The 15,752-nt window shown below is 50.4% G+C and overlaps 1 protein-coding gene across 1 annotated transcript in view; it reads left to right on the top strand.

The window, feature by feature from the left end:
* The window catches only part of caskin1 (CASK interacting protein 1), a 152,718-nt gene that overhangs the window by 124,402 nt on the left and 12,564 nt on the right, over positions 1-15,752 (top strand). The window contains exons 12-17 of the mRNA XM_056287897.1: positions 343-447; positions 1,366-1,484; positions 2,824-2,905; positions 3,471-3,580; positions 6,585-6,695; positions 9,391-9,492. Coding sequence (XP_056143872.1) covers positions 343-447; positions 1,366-1,484; positions 2,824-2,905; positions 3,471-3,580; positions 6,585-6,695; positions 9,391-9,492 — 629 coding nt within the window. The remainder of the gene's footprint in view (positions 1-342; positions 448-1,365; positions 1,485-2,823; positions 2,906-3,470; positions 3,581-6,584; positions 6,696-9,390; positions 9,493-15,752) is intronic.

Below are 15,752 nucleotides of genomic sequence, written 5' to 3'. Positions count from 1 at the left end.
ACAACTTTTATCCTCAGCGTCATGCCAGGTCAACAAAAATCCAGAATGCCTCGTAGCAATTTTTAATTTAAAACAAAAAAAAAGAAACACAGAAAAATAGGGCAACATTCAGCCCAAAAGCTTTAAAACATAAAGTGTACTGTAGATGAATCAACATATAACTTATAAAGTAACAAAGTTAGTGTATAATTAGCATAATATCACGGGTTTCCTACCTGGCAAAGACACATTTTTAGCTTAGCATTCATTGCTAATGTAGCGAGGTAATAATGGACTGGGCCTGTCCCTCAAGGCCGGGGTAGGGCTAGGGTTAGCGGCTAACGCTGGTGTTCTGTGTTGAAGGTTGTCGCGGTTCAGAGGCCAGCCCTCACGGCTCCCCCACCCCATCCAGTGGGCCCCATGGAGGCTCCAGCGAGGAGATCTGGGTACTGCGCAAGCCCGTGGCAGGTAACCGAGCCGCGCTGCGCTGAGCCCTCAAACTCTTGACAGCTTGACTAATGACCTTTGAACTGTGACCAAAGGTCAAACAGTATCTGACGTCTGTTTCCAAACGGCTTCAGCAACTGTCGATGTTTGATCATGTCCCTGATCATGATCGTGATTGGCTAGCTGGAACCGCCGTCCCAAGTGTCCGTTGAAGACGTGCGCCCATTTGGTATCGCAAACGACCCCAAGGGCAAAATCCAACCCATCTGAGCTTTCAGACATTAAACCTTTGGTATTTGAGTGATTTCAGATACTCTTTGACCATCCCCTGCTGTCTGTCCATCTTAGGTTTAGCTGAACCCCCTAGCGGGCCTTATATTTGTAGGACGGTAGTCATCTGCATGGGTCTCTAGTCTACGACTGTGTGTCTGCACAGCTGTGTGTGTGTTTGTGTGTGTGTGTGTGTGTGTGGTGGGGGGTATCTGTATAGGTCCGTATGTCCAACTGTGAGGGAAGGAACGGTACGAAAACAAAAGATTAAAAGAGAGGTACAAAACCAAAGGGAAGGGCAGAGAAGAAACTGCGTGGGGGAGTGTGTGGAGGATGAGCGAGTCGTCTTGTTAACCACATCTTTGTCTTTGTCAGTCAGCCATTCAGCCAGCCAGCCAGCCAGCCAACCAGTCATCTAGTTTGTCCTGTCCACAATACCTGTCACCATACTGTGTCACTATGCTGCATTTCAGTGGAGAGTCCCATCAGTCACCACACCGTGATGTACATCTCAGCTACACCAGCCGACCTGTGTGTGTGCGTGTGCATGTGTGTGTGTCATGCAAATGCATCTATCTGTCTGTGGGTTTGTATTACTGAATGCATGTGTCTATGTGCATGTATGTATATGTACAAATGTGTGTGTTTGTGTGTGTGTGTGTGTTGCAGGTGGGGACCGCAGCAGTGTGGGTAGTTCTGGTAGTGTCACCAGTGTGAGATCATCGGGGAGTGGTCAGAGTGCCGGCAGCACTACACACATTCTCCACGCACAGGCCGAGGGTGTCAAGGTAGTGCCTATGTACACACACACACACACACACACACACACACACACACACACACACACACACACACACACACACACACACACACACAAATAGAAAACACATGGCATCTGGGTAGCGTAGCGGTCTATTCTGTTGCCTACCAACACGGGGATCGCCGGTTCGAATCCCCATGTTACCTCCAGCTTGGTCGGGCGTCCCTACAGACACAATTGGCCGTGTCTGCGAGTGGGAAGCCAGAAGTGGGTATGTGTCCTGGTCACTGCACTAGCGCCTCCTCTGGTCGGTCGGGGCGCCTGTTCATGGGGGGGAGGGGGAACTGGGGGGAATAGCGTGATCCTCCCATGCACTACGTTCCCCTGGTGAAACTCCTCACTGTCAGGTGAAAAGAAGCGGCGGGCGACTCCACATGTATCGGAGAAGGCATGTGGTAGTCTGCAGCCCTCCCTGGATCAGCGGAGGGGGTGGAGCAGAGACTGGGGACGGCTTGGAAGAACTGGGTAATTGGCTGGATACAACTGGGGAGAAAAGGGGGGGAAATTCAAGAAAATAAAAAATACACACACATATACACTCTCTTTCCCCCAAATCCAATAGCACTGTTACTGTTTTAGCCTCAATTTGTAGGACTTGTGTGTGTGTGTGTGTGTGTGTGTGTGTGTGTGTGTGTGTGTGTGTGTGTCTGTACATGTGTGTGAGTCTGTGTTTAGGTTTGTCAGGAGAACCACAAAAGCAGCAGTCTGCTGCATGTTTTAGATCATTTTAGCAAACATGGTGTCACCAAACTGGGGCGTAAACAGTTTCCAAACCACTACAACACGGTGGAAAACAGGCCACGTCTGAACCGGACTGACTGTAAGCATCTGTCCTCCCCTGTGTCCCACCCCGTGTCCCCCCCGTTGTGAGTCGTTCAGTTTGCTCCGGCACTAGTCAGATGTGTGCCGCAGTGCTTGTGACAGATCCGTCAGAAGTGTGGATTACACGACTAACGAAGCAGCTCCAACTGAGATGCCTGCACGGTCTGTTTCCAGAATAATCTCTGGCCATGCAGCTTTTATAGTGCCAGCAGTGTTTTCTTTTAGAAACAGCATTATTTCTTTGTGTGAATTGCCTCCCAAACAGTTGGAGAAAGGCAGCGGCACAATGAAAACACAATTACCTCATTACTTTATCTTAAACACAGTCACACATGTTGGCCTGGAGCCAGGTAGCAGTTTGTGTGTGTGTGTGTGTGTGTGTGTGTGTGTGTGTGTGTGTATGTGAGTGTGTGTGTGTGTGTGTGTGTGTATTTGCACATGAGTGGGTTCATACTTGCTGCTTGTGTGTGTTTCTGTATGTGCAGCTCCTGGCCACGGTGTTGTCCCAGTCCGCCAAAGCCAAGGAGCACCTGCTGGAGCAGTCCAAGTCTCTAGAGCAGTCCACGGGTAAGACGAGGTGGCGAGACAGAGGAGGAGGAGGAGGGGGAGGGGGAGACATAGCTTTAAAGATCTCGAAACGACTCGTTTGAGAAGAGAGGAAAAGAAAGAGAAGGAGGCGAGGGAGGCGGAGTTTGTGAAGAGCAGGGTTACAGACAGGATGAGCGAATGAAAGAGGAATAGAAGGAGGGGAAGTGATTATTCAGAATGACAAGAGAGGGAAAAGACAGAGAGATTTAGACTTTGAGAGAAAGACAAGGGCCGTCATCTATTACTTTGGTTAAGGGGTGCGATGTCAGTCTCACACACACAAATTAGTCTGTCCAGTCTGGCTATTAAGTACATGCCGGCCACACACACACACACACACACACACACACACACACACACACACACAGCTCTTGGCTGCTCTAACAGGTGGCCAGGTGAGGAGGTGCAGGAGGAGGTGTAGAGGGAAGAGGATCATTAAGATGGTTTGCTGCAGTGGGAAAGGGAGAAATCCCGTAGCTTGACTGATAAAAGTTTAAAGGCTGTAGCTTGAATATCCCCCCCCCCCCCAAACCATCTCCTACAGGCTCGGCCACTTCCTCCCGTACATCGAGCCAATCGGGCTGTCCGCTCCATGAGGCTCCGCCCTACGATGCCACGGCAAACAGGCGAGGGGAGGGGCAAGGCGAGGGAAAGGTGAGACAACCCTACATTCACACTGATTCAACCATATCTCTCTGTCTCTGTCTCTCTCTCTCTCTCTCTCGCTCTCTCTCCATCTGTCACTTTCTCTCTCACATACAACCATTCTCCACCTGTCTGCCACACACCACATATTGCGGACGCCTCCATTTGGAACATATTCACCGTTATCCACACCTCCTGGCAATGAGGAAGCGGGCTAAGCCTTACATCTACACGCACGTGAAGGTGTAAACACTCCCGAGCACACCAGCGCCGTTCACACGTGGGCCACAGGTGCCGAAAATGTCGCAGTGTTTTCTCTCGCAACTGGCCTCATGTGCACTGCGAGCGTTCGGCTGCAGCCGTGACACGGTGAGTGCACGCCTGTGTATGGGCGACCGCAAAATCAGCTGCACCGCCGTAGGAGTGTTTGAATGAGAGCTCTTAAGAGTGAGTGAGAGCGAGAAAGCAAGAGAGAGAATCCTGCCCCTCTCTCTCTTTTATCGCTTGTGCTGTTCATCTTTTATTTTCACTGCTTTTTGCTGCAGCCTCTCTCCTCCCATTGCAGTTTCTCATTTGTTTGCTCCCGGGAACCTATATGGTTAATTAGCTATTATATTGGTCAGTGGTAGGTGGGCTCTGAGCTTGTGTGTGTGAGTGTGTGTGTGGAGGCTGTGAGTGTGTAGTTTTGTAGCTGTGTAGGTGTGTGTGTGCTGGCGGATGCTCGGCGGTATGTGCGGCGTGGGTGGACTGACAATGTTCTGAGTAGCACAGTGTGGAGTGGCAGCCTACGCTGTGTACAGTAAGCTCTCTCGCTTACTGTACAGCCAGAATGTGCCCATGCATTTGAGCGTATTCGCTCCTGCGTGTGTTTCGTGGGTGCAAATTTGCGCCCGTGTCTCAATGCAGAATTTCAAGCTCGACGGACCTGTGAGCATGTCGCAACAGCAGGTGGTTGTGAATGCTGCGGCACTACTATATACCCTGTGTGTGTGTGTGTGTGGGAGGATGGGGGTTGTGCATGTGTGTGTGTGTGTGTGTGTGTGTACTCCCTACGATCATGCAAGCCAGCTTCCCCAGCCCATCTGTTAGCTCGTGGGGACTTTGTGTTTGCAGGGTTGTGTGGAACATAAAGGAAACACAAGCCGTGGTGTTAAATGGTGACGAGTTATCAGCTGTGGGGAACGGTTAAGTCTGTAAAAAGAGCATAAAATCCACTGCAGGAAAGTAACAACGGACCCAAGCAAGTAGTTCCAAGTCCCTTATTGCTGAGCATCATTGAAGATAACCCCCCCCAAACCACTGTCACTTGAAAGTCGGACTGAAATTGAAACAGGAATATTTTCCAACGTCACTTCTTACTTTAATCATCATGCGTTTTGTGCTCTTCTCTTTATACTGAAAAATTTTAAAAATAAATAAAAATCAGAATCAGTTTTTCAGCTCCACTTAGTTCAGCTACCCTCATCCAATTGTTTTTATATATATATAGTTGTGATTTTACTTATGGTGTCGTCAGACACACTCATTTACATACAGCCAATCAACTCAATCATCAAAAGAGGAAACCCCGCCCTCCCTCACCACCAACCCTTTCTTGTACTTGTCAATCAAAGGTCAGCTAATGAATATTTAGCATGCTGACTACTAATCAACCGTTTCCATTGTTAATACACTATAACACAGTGAGTTAAAGCTCAAACAGGTTCGACCCCAAATGCACGTGAGGTGCAGTGTTGAAGCTCTGAAGCCACAATTTAGGTGAAGGAACCCGCTAGTGGAAGCTTTTACCTCCGCTGTATTTTATCACCACGATCACTACATTAGCTCCAGCATCCCCGCGACCCTGAGCGGGATAAGCGGTTTGGATAATGGATGGATGGTTGGAGCACTACATTAAGGTGGCGGTTTGCAGTCTCTGACAGAACAAAACAAGAAAAAATGAAGATTTTTATCTTGGGACCTGTGTTTGCTTTTCCTCATCCACTCGGTGCTGAAGGGAGTGTCTTTCTCCTCGCCTGCCTGTGGCCTGGTTTCCACCACAGGGCCAAACGGGGCTAGCCAAGGCTAACTCTTTTAAGTCACTTTGGTCCCCTTGAACGAGACATTATGTGCATTTATTTGCCAATTTTCACATCGCTTCTAAGCAGCTGATGGTTATCAGCATCACGGCTATCAGAATCAGAATCACTCAAAATCACCTCTATGGAAGTTAGTTTTGAGGACAGTGTTCGCAAGACATACAGACATGTCCCTATCATGGAAGTTATGTTAATCTTGTGTGTTACCTGAATACGTAGAAGCAAAAACAAATAAATAAATCAAACGCAAGCAATGTTAGCTGAGAAAACGGCGTTTTTCTGCTTCCAGTCAAGTTTTGACTAGATTCAGCCATTCCCACAATAGCCAGAATTCATTGTGAATGCTACAGCATGAGATCCAAAAAGCCCTGCGTGTCCTGTTGCTCCATTTCACATAAATCCGGTGCAGTAGTACTCTGCCAACATCTCAGGAGATGTATTTTGTATTTTACTTAAATTTGAAATAGCCACAATCTGAATGGTTTCTGTAGGTGAACGTCTGTCGTTAACGACGCTTCCTGGTTGAGCTGCTGTGCCTTGCTCCCTACTCCAGAAGGCATAGACTTGACTTGACTTGTGTTTTTCATTAGATTAAAGTCTCTGCCAATTAACAAACGCGTCATTTTTTTCCAGATCCACAGCATTTCCTAATGGCACAGAGTGACTAAATTGTAAATTGTAGACAGAAATGGTACCGTCTTGTAATGAGCATTACCGAGGATGGAAAAATGGAGATGAAGTTGAAAAAGCAGTGAAGTTTCCCTTTGAGTTTCACAGTACAGTAACTACTTGGAAGACCACAGTCCTTTGCCAGGCGGGATGCAGTTTGCTTGGACGCAGGCCCTGGCAGGCCCTGCTTGGTCCTGCTGTGGAGAAAAGGGCTCCTCCAGAGACAGAGCAAGTCACAGCATGCCCCCCTGTCTTCTCTCCTGTAGAGCTCAGAGGCCGTTGTCCAATGGCTGAGCGACTTTCAGCTGCAGGTCTACGCTCCAAACTTCCTGGGTGCTGGGTATGACTTGCCCACCATTAGCCGAATGACCCCGGAGGTAAGACAATCCTGACCCCTGACCCTGGAGAGGTCACAGACACTGCCAAGGACCACAATGAACACAAGTCTGCGTGGCTTTATTGTGATGTCCTTGATGATTTTGAGATGCATGTATACCATGTGTTTTGGAATTTGTCAGCTAAGCATGACTGACTTAAACCCTCGATCAAATCTGGATCTACTATGCTGACCTGCCCCTCTGTCGAACCTGTCCCAGTGTGTCCTTTCACCTCTTACCTGATGTGGCCCTGTATTGCACATCCCGACACCTTGTTAAAAAACCCACTGTGATGCTCACTCTCTCTCACCTACTCTCTCTCTCTCTCTCTGTCTCTCACACACACACACACACACACAGTCTTAATCTGTTCTTCAAGAGGTAAATCTCCAAGAACCATGAAATGCATTGTGAGTATTAATAGTTTCCATCCCCTCCCTGTCTCTCTCAGCAGGGAATAGTCAGAATTGGAGGGGAAAATGAAGAAAGTTGGGGGTTTTTTTGCACATGTATGGCTGTAGCTCATGACCCTGTGTCAGAAATGTGCAATTGTTCTGTCTTTCTGAGTGATGGATGAATAAACCTACTTGCAGTAATGACAATCAAAGTTTATGATGAAATCACACAGTTTCCGATATGAACACACCAGCGTCGCTGTGGAAATTTGACCTCTCACCTTTGAAACAGAGCTGGCTTTCCTGCCCACTCCAGTCCACATACTGTGACCGCTATCCACAGCTAAACGTGCTTAGAACATAAATCACACGAACCCTAGGACTGGGAGATATTGACAAGATCAAATATCATAATATGTTAAGGCTGAGTACCTGTAGTGTTAACGGGACGGGATGCTATCATAAGATATTTACACACAGGAGAAATGTGTTGATGTGATGACCAAAGCAAGCAAAGGCATTCATCGTTCATTTCAGCGAACTAAAATAGTCTGACAAGGGGGACGTCCGGGTAGCGTAGTGGTCTGTTCTGTTGCCTACGAACACGGAGATTGCCGGTTTGAGTCCCCATGAGTCCTCTGGCTTGGTTGGGTGTCTCTACAGACACAATTGGCCGTATCTGCGGATGGAAAGCCGGATGTGGGTATGTATCCTGGTCACTGCACTAGCGCCTCCTCTGTTCGATCGGAGTGCCTGTTCGGGGGGAGGGGGAACTGGGGGGAATAGCGTGATCCTCCGACATGCTATGTCCCCCTGTCAAAACTCCTCACTGTCAGGTGAAAAGAAGCGGCTGGCGACTCCAAATGTATCGGAGGAGGCATGTGGTAGTCTACAGCCCTCCACGGATCAGCAGAGGGGGTGGAGCAGAGACCGGGATGCCTCGGAAGAGTGGGGTAATTAGCTGGACAGAATTGGGGAGAAAAACAGGGAAAAATCCCCCCCCAAAAAAACAGCCTGATAAGTTCAGAAAATTGTATTACTTTACTATAATACAGCCTTTAAGAGCGTAGAATTACAACATAACAGTTATATCATGACATTGCGATGACCAAAATCCCAGACAATATCTGGTCTCATATCACGATATCAATTTTATGTCGGTTCATTTGCCCAACTCAAGGAGACCCAATACCTTTTGTCCCTATTTCCCGACCTTACTCAAGCAATTCAGAAGTAGTCCGTACCATCTAATCACTCCTCAATTTAACATAATCGTGAGTATAAGTAAATGCACCTCTATCTATGAAATACATCCGACAGCCTCCTAACCCCTTACCAGCCCTCCAGTCTGCCCCAGATCCTTCTGGGGGAACTGGAACAGCTCGTAAATATCGTCTGCTGCACTTGCACTTTTTACAAATAATTCATAACATGTAAACGAGACTTGTGCACGCCTCTTTGCATGCTCAGCGATTCACACGTGACTGGAAAAACAAGGCATCGTGTCACGAGAGCGATGCCATGGAGGCCTGACCCTCCCTCTGTTTGTTTCCCATCCACACGGACTGCAGCGGCGAATGCGGGTTTCTATGTGTGTGTGTGTGTGTGTGTGTGTATAGATGTGTGTGTGTGTGTGTGTGTGTGTGTGTGTGTGTGTGTGTGTGTGTGTGTGTGTGTGTGTGTGTGTGCATGCGTGTGTCTGCGTACACTTGTGTGAGCATGTGTGTATGTACAAGTGTGGTGTTTTGTGTCCACCGAGACTAGTCTTACAGTTCTACAGCAGACTAACTAACTTTTACCCAAATTAGCCGTTTTAATTTGTCGATTAATCTGTATTTACTTTGACCCAATTTCTATCGCAGTCCATGAACTTGATGACTCATGAAGGAAGTAATGACTGTATGGGGGGGGGGGGGGGGGTCCAAGGCAGCCAAATGTGGAAGAGGGGGACTTTAACTGAGTGAATTGAAGTTAGACCAGGGGAGGTAATTACTGGTTGACAGATTAGTTCATTATTTTCCTCTCATTAAATGCTTCTTTCTCGCTGCAGCCATGCTTTATCACCTTCCCCTCTTTCTTATGATTTGGACACATTTATACTGCCCGCTCCTTTCACTTCAGCCAACAGAAGCTTTCTCCACACCACACACTGTCTGTGTTGCGAGTTCCCCCTCTGTCTGTGTGTCATCTGGAGGAGTTGGTGCCACCATTTTTTTCAGACGGAGCTGATGGTTGTTTTCCGCTATCTCAATGTTGTGTTTCTACTTCCTCACGGTGGTGGTGGTGTTGTGTGTGTTTAGGACTTGACAGCCGTTGGAGTGACCAAGCCTGGCCACAGGAAGAAGATGACATCAGAGATCAACAAGCTAAGTGTCAATGAATGGCTGCCTGACCAGAAACCTGTAAGTACACGTGAACACACACACGAATGCATGCATGCACGCGCACACACACACACACACACACACACACACACACACACACACGTTGTTGTTTTCTATACATGTGAGGGCCCTCAGTGACATCATTCATTACCTAGCCCCTAACCCTAGCCTTAAATGGGGGTTAGCCCGATGTTCCCTCAGCCCTGTGGGTTAGCTACCGAATAGGTTAGCTATCGGTTAAGGTGGCGTCCAGGGAGTGTAGTGATGTATTCTGTTTCCTACCAACATGGGGACTGCTGGTCCCAATCCCCATGTTACCTCCGGCTTGGTCAGTCGTCCCTACAGACACAATTGTCTGTGTCTGCGGGTGGGAAGCTGGATGTTGGTATGTGTCCCGGTCGCTGCACTGGCACCTTCTCTGGTCGGTCGGGATGCCTGTTTGGGGGGGAGGGGGAACAGGGGGAATAGTGTGATCCTCCCACGTGCTGCGTCCCCCTGGGGAAACTCCTCACTGTCAGGTGAAAAGAAGTGGCTGGCAACTCCATATGTCTCAGAGGAGGCATGTGGTAGTCTGCAGCCCTCCCCGGATCGGTAGAGGGGGTGGAGCAGTGACCAGGATTGCTCGGAAGAGTGGGGTAATTGGCCGGATACAATTGGGGAGAAAAAGGAGGAAAATCCCCCCCCCCCCCCAAAAAAAATGTCAGGTTAAGGTAAGCGCTGGGTTAAGAGTAGAGGTTGAGGTTAAGTCAGGTTAGGTTAAGTTTAGTTCAATGAAATAGGGTTGAGGGAACATGGACACGCTCCCCTTAAAGAGGCTGTAGACAGCTTTTCAGCTCCCTCCTACCGTTTCCAAGTGTTTTTATTATTTTGTGCCAAACCGGATCACTCTGCATTTATTAGCAGTCTGGAAACTGTCCAAAGCAAGAAACAACTGTAAGAATCCCAATTTGGACTAGAAACCCTGATGTCAGTGCTAGGAGTAAAACATGCGGTAGTATTAACAAGAAGGCAGTTTGTGTTACTTATATTACTGATCCAGTAGAAAGAATGCCAACAGAATGTCGGTTTGGGACCCTCTCAAGTCCCTGGTGTTGTATCGAACTCTGTTTCACTGTCAAGATCTGTTTCCCCCTAGCCAGAGTTCGATACAACACCGGGATGCTTCATTAACCTTAGCCCAACCTCAGTTTAATCCTAAATTTAACAACACTTACTTTAACCTAATTGTAACTGATAGATAATCTGTTTCCATGCGAATGCTTCTGTCTGGCTAGGAGGAAATAGAGTTCAATACAACACGCTCCATCGAGTGAACGCCCATCCGTGGTTCACTCTTGTTTTATCTCTGTTTCTATCACTCTCCCTCTTCGCCTCCTTTGCCTCTTCTGTCATCGGGGTTCTTCTTCTCTTGCCGGGTGGAGTTTCTACTGTCACTTCGATTGTTCCAATGTCTTCCCTTTCATTTCTGCTACTGGGGATAGCTACCGGGGAAAACAAAAGCACTAGCCTCTTGTTTTTTCTTTCTTTTTTTAATAGCAATATTAGTGAACATACAACCAAGAAACATAAATGCCCAGAGGTGAAAAATAGATATTGTGGCGGACACCAGGGGCTATGCCTCTCACCCAGCAGGACTGTGAGCTGGGGGTGTGGTTTACTTTCCCAGGCTCGCCGATGCAGGGTTGTTCCTGCTGCAGTTGGTTTTTGGAGTTGAGGAATAAACATCAAACTCGCCTTGGTCTCCTGTGTTTTTCCTCATTCCTGCTACATTGGTGACCCCGAATTGAACATGTTTGGAGCAGAAGAGGAGTGTGAATCCACTTCGGCCACGCCGCCCCAACTCTCACAGCCGGCCGTTCTCGCCGCGGCTGTGAAACTCCCAGAGTTCTGGCAGAGCGACCCGGCCTCGTGGTTCCAGCATGTCGAGGCGCTGTTCCACCTGCGTGGAATCTCCGCGGACGACTCCAGATACTATTTGGTCGTCGCTGCGCTGGACCAGCAGTCCACACGCCGGGCCATGCAGCTGTTGCGCGCCCCTCCGCAACACGATAAATACGTCGCCCTCAAACATCTTCTGCTCCGGAGGTACAGCCTATCTGCCGCAGAGAGGGCGGATAGAATCCTTTCCCTATCCGGTTTGGGCGACGGGACGGCTGTGGATCTCATGGACAATATGCTGTCGCTGCTAGGCTCAGACGAAGGTGGGTTCCTTTTCCCGCACGTTTTCCTGCGCCAGCTCCCGTCTCCTGTGCGCGCGGCTTTGGCTGGCCGCTGGTGACTGCCGAGGTTTGGCTGAGGAGGCCGATCGGGTCCTGCTGGCTACCAGACGGTTCTCTGTGCAGAGTGTGGCATCGGAGCCTCTGCAGCCAACGTCGGAGGACGCGGACCCGGCAGTGGTGGCTGAAGTGACTGCCCGGAGACGGCGCGGGAGAGGCCTCTGTTTCTTCCACCAGCGGTTCGGCGGCAAAGCGAGGCGCTGCGTCCCTCCGTGCACGTTTGAGGCGGCGGGAAACTCCAGGGCCAGCGCTCAGTAGCAGCTGTGGGCGCTGGTGGACGTAGTGAGCTGCTCTTCATTAAGGACACGATGTCAGGAAGACGGTTTCTGGTGGACTCAGGCTCGCAAAAGAGCCTACTCCCTCCTGCTAAGACAGACAGGTCGGCCGAAGGCGGCAGCCCACAGTTACGTGCAGCTAACGGTTCGTCCATTGCGACGTTTGGCACAAGGTTGGTGACTGTTTGCTTCCATGGGCGCCATTTTGAGTGGGACTTTGTAGTGGCCGCCATTACTGTTCCCATTATCGGCGCGGATTTTCTGTGTGCTAATGGTCTGCTGGTTGATGTTGCAAACCGCCGTTTAATTGATGCTGTGTCTTTCGCCACTGTTCCATGCGAGACGGGGGGAGCCGGGCCGTTAACACACGCTAACTTTTTAGCATTAGGGGATGTTTTTCAGCGCTTGCTGGCGGATTTTCCATCGGTGACTACGCCTGCCTTTTCCACCGCGGTTGCTAAACACGGGGTAGAACATTTAATTCCCAATCTGGGACCGCCAGTTTTAGTGCGGGCACAGCGCCTCAACGCGGTAAAATTGGCTACAGCTAAGGAGGAGTTCGCCATCATGGAGCGTCTGGGTATAGTGAGGCGTTCCAACAGCCCGTGGGCCTCGCCGCTTCACATGGTGCCCAAGGCGGATGGGTCGTGGCGGCCTTGCGGCGACTTTCGCCGCCTGAACAACGTCACCGCCAATGACCGCTATCCCATCCCACACATACAGGACTTTTCCATACGCCTGGCAGGTACCACTATTTTCTCTAAGGTGGACCTGGTGCGCAGCTATCATCAGGTTCCCGTGCGTGCAGAGGACGTGCCCAAGACCGCAGTGATCACCCCGTTTGGGCTTTTTGAGTTCATGCGCATGCCTTTTGGCTTGAAGGGGGCAGCGCAAACCTTTCAGAGGCTGATGGACTCGGTGTTGTGTGACCTTGCTTTCATGTTCGTTTATCTCGACGACATATTAGTGGCCAGTCCGTCAGCTGAAGAGCACCTGGCGCACCTGAAACAGGTTTTCCGTCGTCTGGACGAACACGGCCTGATAGTCAACCCGGCCAAGTGTCAGTTTGGACTGCCGGTGATCGACTTCTTGGGTCACCGCATTTCGCCGTAAGGCGCGGTCCCGTTGCCTTCTAAGGTGCAAGCGGTGGCGGAATTTCCCCGCCCAGTCTCTGTTAAGGCATTGCAGGATTTCTTGGGCATGGTGAATTTCTATAACCGTTTCCTCCCTCGCGCTGCCCACCTCCTTCAGCCACTTTACGAAGCCCTGCGGCTTAAGAAGGCTAACGACCCTGTCGACTGGACTCCCGAACAGGTCCAGGCCTTTGACGGAGCTAAGTGCGCCCTGGCTAACGCTGCCCTCCTGCTCATCCCACACCCACGGCGTCCATAGCTTTAACAACCGATGCGTCTGACATAGCCGTGGGGGCTGTGGTTGAACAGCGTGTGGCGAATGCGTGGCAGCCACTCGCATTTTTTAGCCGCAAACTGCAGCATAGCGAGCGCAAGTACAGCGTTTTTGACCGGCAGTTGCTGGCACTGCACCTTGCAACCCGGCATTTCCGCTTCCTGCTGGAGGGTCGCCCATTCACGGCTTATGTGGATCATAAGCCGCTGACTTTTGCCATGTCCAAGGTGACTGAGCCGTGGTCTGCTCGTCAACAGCGCCACCTAGTGGCGATCTCCGAGTTCACAACGGACATTCAGCATTTGGCCGGGAAGTCCAACCCTGTTGCTGATTGTCTGTCGCGTGTGCTTGTGTGTCCTGTGCACCTCGGGGTGGATTTCTCCGCTATGGCTGCCGACCAGCCCAGCGACCCGGACGTCCTTGCCCTTAGGTCAACGCGTACTGGTCTCAAGCTAGAGGACGCTGTGATGCAGGAAGGCAGTCCTGCCCTCCTCTGCGATGTCTCCACCGGCGGTCCCCGCCCCGTTGTTCCAGTGGCCTGGCGCCGTCGAGTTTTCGATTTGATTCACTCCCTCTCGCACCCTGAAGTTCGGGCGTCGGTGAAGTTGGTCGGTTCCAAGTTCGTCTGGCCTGGCCTCCGCAAGGACGTCAAGGGGTGGGCAGCTGCATGTGTAGCGTGCCAGCACGCTAAGGTCCACCAGCACACTCAATCGCCCCTCGAACCGTTTCCGATCCCAGCCAGACGTTTCGACCACGTGCATGTGGACATGGTGGGCCCCTCTACCTTCTTCACAGGGTTTTACGCACCTGCTCACAATGGTAGATCGGACCACCAGGTGGCCAGAGGCTGTCCCTCTATCCTCCACAACATCCTCGGGTGTTGCACGCGCTTTTCTTTCCTCCTGGGTCGCCCGTTTCGGCACTCCGTCAGATATCACCTCAGACAGGGGCCCCCAGTTCGTGTCAGAGCTCTGGTTGGCACTTGCGCGATCCTTGGGTGTACAGGTACACCGCACTACCGCGTATCACCCTCAGGCTAACGGGTTGTGTGAACGTTTTCACCGGTTGCTCAAGGCAGTGCTGCGCGCTGCGCTCTCGGATGGTAACTGGGTGGATCGTTTACCTTGGGTTATGCTCGGGTTGCGTTCGGCTCCTAAGGAGGACCTCGACGCGTCACCCGCTGAGCTGGTGCTCGGTCAGCCGCTCCGCTTCCCAGGGGAATTTTTGCCTGGGAGTTCCGCTCCTCGACCCCGTCCGGCCGTTTATCCTTTTTTGTCCGACAGCACTCGGATTCCAGACCCCGTTCACCGCTGTTTTCCGCGGTCGTTCGTGCCTGCGGAGCTCATGTCGGCTCGTTTTGTTTTTGAACGGCATGATGCTCACCGCTCACCCCTCCAACCCCCATACGATGGCCCATTTCGGGTTCTTGAGACGGGTCCTAAGGGTTTTGTGCTAGATATGGGTGGGCATAGGGAGCGTGTCACGCTTGATAGGCTTAAACCGGCGCACAGGGTGGCAGGCGAAGTTGTGTTTCCGGCCCAGGTTCCCCATCGGGGTCGTCCTCCTTCCAGGACCCCGGCAGTGTCTTCACGGGTTCAGCGTTCTGCTTCTCAGCCGGCTTTGGACTGTGTTTCACCTACTGTTTCGGCTGAGGAACGGCGCAGCCGTTATGGCAGGCTGCTTAAGCCTCCAGTGAGACACTAATTTTCTTTCCAGGAGTCCCTTCTGGGTGTTCGGGGGGGGGGGGGGCTGTGTGGCGGACACTAGCGGCTATGCCTCTCACCCAGCAGGACTGTGAGCTGGGGGCGTGGTTTACGTTCCCGGGCTCGCCGGTGCAGGGTTGTTCCTGCTGCAGTTGGTTTTTGGAGTTGAGGAATAAACATCAAACTCGCCTTGGTCTCCTGTGTTTTTCCTCATTCCTGCCACAATATAATAAAATAAGTAAACAAAAGAAAAATAACCATAATATACCCAGCAAGGCTATCAATTCTGTTCCCATAACAAAAAGTCATTAAATAAAGTCATTGTTTTTACAGCCTTCTTATTGTAACTTGAAGATAGTGTCCATGTAATGTTCCAAGTTCTTTGTGAAAACACTGGAAAGAGGAATGCTTTTAGACAACTTGCATCGATGAATGTGAAATTTTGCCAGAAAGAGAACGAGGTTAACCACAAAAGCACCCCCCCCCCCAAAAAAATTCTTATCCTGAGTATGAAAACCAAACAAAACATATTCATAAAATAACTCAAAGTTGTCCAATAGCTTCTCTCTAACGAGCATTGATATGTCTTGCCATGATTTTTTCATATACCGGCAGAA

The sequence above is a fragment of the Lampris incognitus genome, chromosome 10, assembly GCF_029633865.1.
Source record: "Lampris incognitus isolate fLamInc1 chromosome 10, fLamInc1.hap2, whole genome shotgun sequence".
Classification (NCBI taxonomy): Eukaryota; Metazoa; Chordata; class Actinopteri; order Lampriformes; family Lampridae; genus Lampris; species Lampris incognitus.
Note: the sequence above shows the minus strand (reverse complement) of the source record. Positions and strands in the feature narration are given on the sequence as shown.